Source organism: Halyomorpha halys, unplaced genomic scaffold (assembly GCF_000696795.3).
Source record: "Halyomorpha halys isolate HHAL.00 unplaced genomic scaffold, Hhal_1.1 Scaffold162.1, whole genome shotgun sequence".
Classification (NCBI taxonomy): Eukaryota; Metazoa; Arthropoda; class Insecta; order Hemiptera; family Pentatomidae; genus Halyomorpha; species Halyomorpha halys.
Genome location: NW_027109824.1, coordinates 61,593 through 73,074, shown reverse-complemented (window position 1 = coordinate 73,074; position 11,482 = coordinate 61,593). Strand labels below are relative to the sequence as shown.

Here is an 11,482-nt window from a genome sequence, read left to right as displayed (position 1 = left end):
CCACCAGTCCTGGGATTGCTTTGACCTGAGGATTACTCAAAACTTCTCAATGTTCACTTTTATGAATACTTTTTTGGACCAGGAATATATGTTTTTCAAGAATATAATAATTAAATTTTAATTAATATCTTGTTTTTTCATGAAAACAATCATTTTTTTAAAGAGAGTTGCACAGTAAAAACTTTAATAATTTTTTTACGAAAATAAAGTATATTAAACTAAAAAATAAATGGTGTATGAATACTTTTTTTTTATCATTGTACATCAATTGTTGGTTTAATAATAATCAAACTTTTCTGAACGGTGTTATATTTTCATTCTATTAGTATTCTTTATTTACCAGGTAGTTCCGAAAATTGCCAAAACGAACCAACACAAAAATCCATTAAACCAGAACAAGTTCAAACTGACATCACAAAAATAGAAATTTGTTGTGATTTACATGATTAACAGAAATTAATTTTTCCAAATTTAAATTTTACACATTTAATTAGTTTTTAGGATAACTTTTAATAAGTTTAATGATTTTAGTTAGAACTTCCTTCAAATCATTGTTCATTGTGGGTTTACTAAAGAAAGTTGATCTTTAAATTATAAGAAGAAAATTAGTCAAAATCAAATCAGAAAGTTATCAGATAAGTATTCTAATAAACTAAAGAAATGTTTATGACCTGCTCATGGAACACATTAAGATATCATATGGAATTTTGCTAATATTTTTCATTACAATACTATTGGATATAACTAAAATAAGTTGACACTTTAGTTTGGAAAGCATTTTTAAAAAGTCAAATTAAAATTATGCAATCAATGTCCAACTTGACAATCTCTACTGCATCCAATAGATAGTTCCATGATTAATTTCTAATCGGTAGATTTGATACATTTGAGAATTGAACATAGCATTTAAAAAATAATAATTAATAGTGAAAATGGCTTATTAAAAAAAACCCTTTTCAATAATTTTTTCATTTGTCTCCAATTAAATTTTTAATAGAGGTAATTATTGAATATGAATCCGTTAGATGTCGGCAACAAATGTTTTACCAACCAATTTGTTCCATTTCTATTCAAAAAATATTTTGAAAACATATCCAATGTTCAAGATGTAAATAAGGAAGGTTATAGATAAGTGTTTTAGTGCAGTCTAGTGGTTGACAAACCCCTCCTTCAAAGAGAAAGTAAAACCAGAAAGAGCTAGATTTGACCACGCCCTCGGTACCTAGGCTTACGTTGAGGTAAACTGGAATTTCCCCTCTTCTATATAATTATCTGATAAACAGCCCATTTAATCAAAAGTATGAACGGAATCTGAAATGTAGTATATGCTTTAATAGTAATTTGGTTCTTTAACGTTGGAAATCCGTGTGATCAATTGACCAGAAAATCAAGGAATCATAAGATCACTTGATCTTATAACCTAATTAGTAATTAATTACAATAATGTATTTATTATCATGTTGCATTTATGCAAAATAAAAGATTCACTAAGTTATTATCTTGTTCTCATTACAATCCATTTACGTGAAATTCGTGCGAAACTCAACAAGTTTCGAGAAACAGGAGGCAACCTTGGATTAATCCATACATTTCAATCGCGCTCACGAAGTCAATTAAGGTCTACCTTTTTGGCTTTACTTTTTCTACCCTTTACCTTCTCCATTATTCTCCTTCTTTCAAGAATGCAATCAATCTAGTTCTCGATTATATCTTGAAGGAATGAAGGATTTCGAAATCGATCGTTCTAAAGATAGCAAATTAATAAAGGTATAAGCGAACTATGGTTTCTTCGTTTTGGAAGAAGATAATTGACGGTATGAAGTTGATTGGAAGAAGATAGTCCGGGTGGCGGTCAATAAAGGTTTCAAAATATTAACAAAAAACTATTTATTGTTAACCAACGTTTCGCCCCACTTTGCAGGGCTTCGTCAGGGCTGATAAGAATCACGTTCTTAAGTCAACAGATGTCAATAGATGAATTGGCTAAAATGATTCCTGTTAGACCTCCTATTGGATATAAAAATACGAATCCTAAAGATCATAATATTGAACGTGAATAAGTTATTTTACTCCATGTAGTGTGGCTAATCATCTGAAAATTTTAATCTTCGTTTGACATCAGAACGAGATTCTTATCAGCCTTGCAAAATGAGGCGAAACGTTGGTTAACAATAAATAGTTTTTATATTTGTATTTGGTCGGATCTTATTAAACGCATTCCTTATTGCCACGAATGTTTTGTGACAACGTTCTTTCGATCAGTTATTTAGTATTTACTGTATTGAACAATACGGTATTTTGAAAAACGTCTTACATCGTTTATTTGATTATGATAATAATAATTCAATCTAAAACTACGAATTAAAATTTTTCCCCCACAAAAAAGCAAGCCACCATTATTGTTTTGGAATGAGGTCATTTAGACATAAATTCGCTAGGCTTATCTATTCAATGCGAGTGTTATTTTAATTTATTTAATATTTTTTAATTTACTTTGTTATTAAAGTAATTATCTATTATCGTTTTTGTGCAGTGCTTAATTGAAAAAATACTTCTATAGAGACTCCTCAAAATTTGTTTATAAAGTGCTAAAAGATGTCAAAACTAAAAAAAAAAATCGTTAAAACTGGTAGAAGAGATCCAAAATCATTAAATCTAGATAATAGATTATATTTTTGTGAAGATCGCTTCGATGTATGTATAATGTAGGATACAAATTGTAAGTTCATGGGAGATTATGTATTCCAAAAAAATACTTAAAACGAGTAAAAATAAAACGATTTTGCCTTCCATTTAGAAAACGTTATGGAGAATCATATGCGATACAAAATGATGTGTTCAGTAAAAAAATAAATAATAATAATAATGAAACCTGGCTATGATAAAATTGTTAGTAACTGAGTATCAGCAATACGCATAGTATTTTTAGTAAATAAACTTCAGTTTCGATTATTCTTAGACGAATGTTGAACATTTTTAAACTCTGCATAACACATATTTGGGCTTGTAACAAAAATAAAAAAAAAAAAAATCGCCAACATTAAAGCATCGATTCAAGGCATATTTGAACTTTCTGCTTTCATGAAACCATGCTCCATGGTTGTTTTTAAAAAAATAAAGAAAATTGTTTTAACAGCAGAATACATAATAATTTAAAAACAGCTAAAAAATTCACACTAAATCAATATTGTTTGTTAATGTATAAATGACATCACATATGAATCCATATCATGGCTGCATTAAAAAAAAAAACTCCACACAGGCTATTCTGCCCAGGTCAAAACATTTATATCTAATATGTCAAAAATACATTAAAAATCACAATCAAATTATTTCTCTTAGAGGTTGTAATAAAAGTGTATAAAGAGTGGTAAAAGAGAAATAATTTGACTGTGATTTTTAATGTATTTTTGACATATTAGATATAAATGTTTTGACCTGGGCAGAATAGCCTGTGTGGAGTTTTTTTTTTTTAAATGGTTAAATGATATGTCTCATAGTAATTTAAGATTGTCCCTGAGGATGGCCGAATTGGCCGAAACGTTGGACGTGTAAATGAAATAAATGTTTTGAGACTATAATTTGGATAGTATTTTTGAATTATTTAGTAATAAATAAATAAGATTAAATATAAAACTTACTATAAAAATTAACTACAACCTCCTAGCAGCTCTCAGTTGCAACTAGGCAAAGAACAATGGTGGAGATGCTATGCTACGAGCGCTCTCACGAACCCCTTTGATCTGTGTCCAAAAACCGACTCTCGACGGATCGGCAACAAGCTTAGACCAACTCGTACAAGCCACCCGTCCACATACTCGCGCATGTCCGAGTTCGCCATGGCTTGACCAACATGTAGAGGCCCCTTTACAACTTCCAGAGGGCGTTAGCAGATTCCCATGGCCGACGCTGGATCGTGCACGCAACTGTGTGTCTTTACAATGTTAACACAGTATGGATTAACGTTTATTATGAAAACAAAATTTGCCACTACAATATAATGACAAGAGTTTATCATTTCACATCAAAATGTTTAATTTAATTCTTATTTAACCCGCGAAAAGCCAATACACAGTAATTTTTTCTACACACACGGATTACCTGCCAAAAATTGTATGTTCATTTTCCTCAATAAAACGAGACCGTAGTTTACATTATAACTTTATTTGATTCCCAAACTTTAGTACAATGAGTCTTCATTGCTCTAAGCTGTATTCGAGAACTCGATTGGTTGCATTAAAAGAACGATTTATAACCTTCCTTATCAACACTTTCAAATATTTAATTAATTTAATTTAGCAAAATATTTTTATATTGCAATGGAACAAATTGGTAGGTATAGCATTTATTTCGTATATGCAGGGCCTTGGTATTTTACAATCACGGCGCTTACATTAAGTAGAAAACAAAATAGGGAATCATTGATAAGGATTTCTTTTTAAAGATTAATCTATTTTTAAAATTGAATGTTAATTTTTCAATAGTTATGTTCATGTCTGTACCAAAGCTACCAATTATAGATTATTATTGGAAATATGTAAACAACTATGTCTTTATGTGTAACAATGTAAACAATGTAAACAAAAAATGTCTTTATAGGTATGGCCCAGTAACAGGTTATAAATATGACTTCATTTAAGTTGAATGACATATCACTGATGATTATTTATTTGATTTTGACTAATTTGTCTCTCAAACCTGTCAAATTAAAATAGTAACTTATTATAGTTAGATGGAATGATGATCAGAACAAAGTTTTGTGTTACATTTGAAATCTAGAAACAAGTAAATTATTTCAAATTTGAATTTTTAAGAAATTACTTTATTCCTGGTAATTATATAATCAAAACAAATTTATGACGATTTTTTTTTATAAAGTCCATTTGAACTTGTGTTGATGTGTTTTTGAATTGATTTGTTTTGACAATTTTGATAAATTTTTTTTTTCACAATTTATAATTTTTTTTAGCTAGTATTTTGATTAGTTAATTAGTTTATAATTGGAATTGTTTATCACTCTGTTGTGGTACTGTTAGAATTAGATTAGTTTTTTATTTATCAACCGTTTAATAGTTGCATTATTTAATCAACTTGCCAATCTTACAGTGTTTACCTATAATGTATCTGTATCATATATCATGTCTACATCATGCGATTTACTTTTTTAGTTATGGTCAACTGTGATGTTTCTATAAAAGAAGAAATGGAAGAAGGAGCTGAGCCAACTGGTAAGTTATCTTTCTATAATTTGTAAATGTCAGTTTCTAATTTCCATTGAAAATTTATAAAAATTTCATGAAACATTTAATGTTGTATATTAAATATTTCTTATGATGATCGAGTCGATGGAAAGCATTGTTCAGTTTTTAGATCCATGAAATTTTTTAGCGTTAAATCTGTTTGCGTTAGTCATGTAAAATACACGTTCTAGTGAATTGAATAAATTCAACCAATTTAGTGAATTTAATATTTAGTGAATTGAATCAATTCAACCAAAGGGGTTTGGAAAAATTTTGTTACATTTTATGATTTGTGGTATTAAGGTTTTATTTATTTATTCTTTTTTTAAATAAATTATATATATATCCACGGTCAACTATAAACATTTGAAAATTCAACACATACAAGGGCTCTATAACATCAAAATTCAATTTAAATTTAAACTTTTATATTCAATTCTAGTAGTTATAAAACTTGAGATATTATCGAAGTTGAAAAATTAGCATATTTTTGCTGTAAAGTTTTTTTTTTTACCTACTTAGAGTTGAATCTAAACCTTGAAAGTTATGAAAGACCACTCCTGCAAGAACTCATGCATTAGATATTTTTCTGTTTCTTTTAATTCATTCAAATCTTGTGCAATATCATGCTCATTGATATAAACAGTATAATATTAAGTAAGTTTATTCAATATGCACAATTGGTAGAGCTGCATAATTTATAATGAATAAGTAATAAGTAATTACGTTATCCTACTGGAAAATATCTCTTCCATTTTACAGTTAAGATTGAGCTATCCGTAAATTTATACTAACCCTGAATTAGATCCCTGAGACCTCATAGCTAGGCTATACATGAACGGATGTTTGAGGTGGGCTACGAATTCCCATTGAAATCTGTGGGTCTCAATAATTTGAGACATGAAAATTGGAAATTGATTGAGCCGTTCACTCAGTCGTCAAATAGCTACAAACACATGAAGTATAGTACATACCTATACAATATATTTATTCTATTTGTGGCTAGTTGGGTAAAATTATCAAGGAAATCTTTAAAAATTAGTTTTAACAATATTTATTTCTGGCATTACTGTACTAAGGTAATTAATAAAGTTCATAATATTTTATTCTTTGAGTGATGGCCAATATCAACAAGAAAAGACCTTCTATTTGGCAGTGAAATTGTTACTCATTCAAGAAAATCTTAACTCAGTATTGACCAGTAAGTGTTGAAGTATAATTTGGATACCACTGGCTTAACTCAAAAGAACAGGATCTGTCTAATACCTTTTTTCTTTGAGTATTATTCATATTTTAGTGTTTTTAGGTTTTAGTGTTGCAGTGTTATCAGGTAAGGCATGGAAAAGAGCAAAACAACATGTGATAAGTACCCCATGGCAACCATGGTACTGTGAAAACTAACCTTAAAATGAGATTTTACCCGTGTTTAATTTGTGTATGTTTCACTTTTGAAAAAAAAAAAATGTTCGTTTTTGGACTTTACCCATGGTCCAATCTTCATTCCATAGGATTAGTAAGATATTGCCTTTTATTTTTTTGTTTAAAATTTTATTTATTTGTTAGCAGGTGGATTTATAAGTGTGAAAGAAGAAGAAGAGATGCTTGTTCATGACGAAGGTGAGAAACATTTAGCTTATTGACTTTTAAGCATGAGTCCTGGTATATACCATATATATATATATATATATATATGGTTTCAATTTTAATTCATCTATTCCAGTTGAAACTATAGGGATTTTATCCCCTTCCCAACAAACACCCCTCTAATGGACATTGGCATCTAAATTTTCTTCACAGAGAAATAGATTTACCCCTTTAAAGGTACAGTAACATAATATTGAAAATTATGAATACCAAATCTAATATGTTGATGCTTGATATAAATAAATGAGGAGAAGATGGTTGGGGGTGCGGTCAATGAAAAACACAAATAAGTACGATTAACCTATACTTATTTGTGTTTTTCATTGACCGCACCCCCAACCATCTTCTCCTCATTTATCATCCACGGAAAACTATCTCTCATAATTATTAATCTTGATATAAATATATGATACACACATTTAAATATATCTTCAAGTTATTTTTTTTAACACTAACTAAGGCTCATTTTTTTTTTTTTATTATTTATTTATGCGGTTGGAGCTTTTTTAACAAAAATTCAGTAAATGGGCAGATTAATCAGAAAAAAAAATTATTTTAAAATATAGATTAGACTAATGAATAGGTATAGAGTCTGGGAAGTCTTGTTGTTTGTTTAATATCTTTCCTCCTTTTTAGGTATGTTGGATCTTACATTAAATAAGATTAAAAATATGATGTAATGAACATACAAATAAGGTGAAGATAGTTGACCCTAGATATATAGGAAGAGAATAAAATACAAAAATACAAATAAACAAAAGATCATTTATTTATGCCGACGTTTCGATCTGATTTTCAATTCTTCATTAGAGCTATAAAAAAAAAAAAAAAGATTATCATCATTCAGAGAAAAAATAAAAATGAAATAAATAATAGACTAACAAATTTTCAATTATACATAACAATGAATTGAAATTATAAACTAGTTGATTAATAACTATAGAATTAGACATTAATAGATTGATAACAATGTAAGATGAAATATAATGTTATATAGGTAAGAAGATATGTATAAGATGAGATATGTGTGAGTAATAAATAAATGGTATAGTGGGTAATAACATTATATTGATGAGTGAAAATAAAAAACCTATATAACACATCACATAAGCTCTATTCTTAATTTAACTAATTTTTTGTATTCATCTATGCAACTAAAAGGTTTTTTATTTTTACTCATCAATATAACTTATTTCCTATCATATCATTTATTTATTACTTACATTTATATATGTACACATATCTCATCTTATACATATCTTCTTACCTATATAATATATTGTTATCACTCTACTACTGTCTAATTCCACATTTATTAATCAACTAGTTTATTTTCAATTCATTGTTATGTTTATTTCCCAATTTGTTAATCTATTATTTATTTTTTCTCTGAATGATGGTTGTTATCTCTCTCTCTTTTTTTTTTTTTTTTTTTTTATAGCCCTGATGAAGACCGGAAAATCAGGTTGAAACATCGGCACAAATAAATGATCTTTGTTTATTTGTATTTTTCTGCTGAACCCTCCCTTCCGCCCTCCCCCCCGCGACCGTCTTCTCTTCTTATATATCTACGGTCACCTATCTTCACCTTATTTGTATGTTCAGTTTATCATATTCTTTTAATCTTATTTAATGTAAGATCCAACATACATCAAGGAGGAAAGATATTAAACCAACAAAAAGACTTCCCAGACTCTATACCTATTCATAAGTCCAATCTATATTGTAAAATAATTGTTTTTTCTGATTAATCTGCCCCTGTAAAAATACTACCACACATTATTTTGAAATTTGTGTATTTCATTCTTTTCAATGATAAGGCGATTAGTACTTTGGTATACGGGCCACTTCCTGTTCTGAGTTCAGCACCTTGTCCTGATAGATTGCTGTATAAATTGACACTAATGTCTTCTGCTTGATATAAAATTTGGGATAAAATATAAATATAAGTATCTTGTTATTTTCAAAGTCTATTTAATGTAGCAGATTTTTGGCATGGTTCGACAACGTGGTGGTTGTTTTTGAGTTAGTTGTGAGTGTGCTCTTTTGTTATAAATATATGTTTTAATATTAGTGGATGTCATACTTATGTACGACAATTTTTTACAATTTTTGCATGGTATATTATACACTAAATTTCTTTGGTTTTGTAAAGGGAAAATAACTTAAAATAAATTATGCTCAATTGATTTTTATTTTCAATATTCATTTCTAACCAGTCTGTTTCTTCAATATACCTCTTTTATTTCACCATTTGTATACTTTCATTCTCTCTAATTTATCTGTTACAATGTAACAGTAGTATATTATTCACTATTATTACGTATAAGAACCCAAGAGGAGAAAAAAAGTCAGTTATTTTACTCCAATTTTTGATTACTTTAATGAAAACTATGTATAATTACTTGTTAAAATTTATGAGTCTGCCAAGTATAGTTAGTGGGAATGAAAAATGATAACTGTTTCAAAATGTAAATCAAAAATGAATTTCATATTCTAAGCTCCATCTTTGAAACTACCAACAACACTGGACAACCAAATAGAACATCATTTAAAGTAGAGTAAATTTTCTGAAATATGAACGCTAATGGATCTAATTATGTTCAATAGTTTCTGAGATACAGTTTTATAAAAAAGCAACATATCATAAAAAAATGCACTGAAAAATCAGCAGCTAGTGTATTTATTTTGGTCAAGTCACTTCGAATCAAATCACTTGTTTAATTAGTTGTGTTATAAATCATATATTCATTATGTGTTTTTTTACTTTTTCAGATATGATTAATTGTGATCTTTCCATAAAAGGAGAAGAGTCTACTGGTTAGTTATTCTTTTTATAGTTTATGAATATTAGTTTGTGTCATCTGATCCTTATATTTTTAAAGTTTAATATTAAGGTAAACATTTGTAATATTGTTATTACAGATTTAATGTTATATTCTCATTGTCTTTATCTTGTTTTTAATAAGGACCACGTTACTGAAAAACCTTTTTAATTGTTAACTGTGAGCTGAGAGGCCCTGGGTTATTTTTTCCATAGAGGCTCTGTAAAACCATTCTACCCTCCCTGCAGTGCATTTCTTTAACCATTATTTTTCTATTTAAAACATGAAATTCCAATAATTTCAGAAATTTTTAAAAAATTTTTAATGATTCCTTTTTTATTAATTTATTTTTTATTTTTAAGAAATATTTATTACTGGGGTGTAGTGCTGAGTACATAAGTATAATTGAAACTTTTATTGTTTAAAGGAGCCGAGATTACCTCCCAAGACAGGATAGAAGAGATCAGTTGGTTGAAACATGAGACTAATTTGGACATAAAGATTCTTGGAATGTCTCATGCAGATGAAAACTCTCATCCCTCTCTCCATTATGAGTTTATAACTGAAAGAACAAGTTCACCAAAAGTGCATCAAATATCTCCTCATAAAAGTAAGGAACCTCATCAATGCCCTCATTGTGATTTTAAGACAGCACAAGCAAGCAATTTAAAAAGGCATGTAGCGGCCCATCATACAGTTGAGAAGCCTCATCAATGTCCTCATTGTGACTACAAAACTGTAAGAAAAGATGATTTAAAAATTCATATAAACGCTCTTCACTTAGGTGAAAAGCCTTATCAATGTCCTCACTGCGACTATAAAACTGCAAGAACACGTGATTTAATTAAACATATAAATGCACGTCATACGGGTGAGAAGCCTCATCAATGTCCTTACTGTGAATATAAAACAGTACAATCAAGTCATTTAAAAACACATATTATTGCTCGTCATACAGGTGAGAAGCCTCATCAATGTCCTTATTGTGATTACAAAGCAGCACAAGCAAATCATTTAAAAACACACATTATCGCTCGCCATTCAGGCGAAAAGCCTCATCAATGCCCTCATTGTTACCATAAATCAGTGTATCCAAGTGAGTTAAAAAAACATATAATGTCCCACCATACAGGTGAAAAACCTTATCAGTGTCCTTTTTCAGATTCTAAAAAAACTGATGGAAATAATTTAAAAAAAGATATAGCTAATATTACAGGGGAGGAGCTTTATCAGTATCATAGTTGTAATTATAAAACAGCATATGCTAGTGATCTAAAAAAACATATAAATGTACATCATATTGGTTATAAATCTTTGCAATGCCATCGTTGCGATTATAAAACTTCACGAACAGGTGATTTAAAAAAACATATAATGGCCCGTCATACAGGTGAGAAGCCTCACAAATGTTCTTTTTGTGATTACAGAACAGCAAGAGCAAATAATTTAAAGGCACATATTGTGGCTCATCACACAGGTGACTAGCTTCATAATTGTTGTTGCCATTGTTACTTTAAACTTTATATTTACATGATTAAAAACATATATAATGGCCTTTCATACAAGTAAGAAGCCTCAAAAAAGGAAAAATTTTAGTTTTAAGGAATAATTTTTAATGCAAGTGGAAATTTTTTCTGTAGATGGCACTGGTCAAGGTGGATACATTTTGGAAATTTGGGGTTGAAATTCAAGTGGAGTGTAATCCAAAATAATTATTACTTGAAATATTATATGAATAATATTAGATTCATAAATAAATAAATTATTTTTTTA

At 28.8% G+C, this 11,482-nt stretch overlaps 1 protein-coding gene across 2 annotated transcripts; it reads left to right on the top strand.

Annotated features, from left to right (window-relative positions):
• The first annotated feature begins 4,244 nt into the window (after window positions 1-4,244).
• Window positions 4,245-11,482, top strand: LOC106678825 (zinc finger autosomal protein). 2 transcript variants are annotated; one of them, XM_014417595.3, is made up of 5 exons: window positions 4,245-4,332; window positions 5,169-5,228; window positions 6,804-6,857; window positions 9,660-9,704; window positions 10,137-11,482. In XM_014417595.3, the coding sequence occupies exons 1-5, from the start codon at window positions 4,320-4,322 to the stop codon at window positions 11,192-11,194; spliced, it is 1,230 nt and encodes a 409-aa protein (XP_014273081.1). In that variant the 5' UTR covers window positions 4,245-4,319; the 3' UTR covers window positions 11,195-11,482. The 2 variants fall into 2 exon arrangements, with proteins under 2 accessions (XP_014273081.1, XP_024217444.1); XM_024361676.2 differs by lacking the exon at window positions 4,245-4,332 and adding an exon at window positions 6,961-7,061 and having other exon boundaries at window positions 5,166-5,228.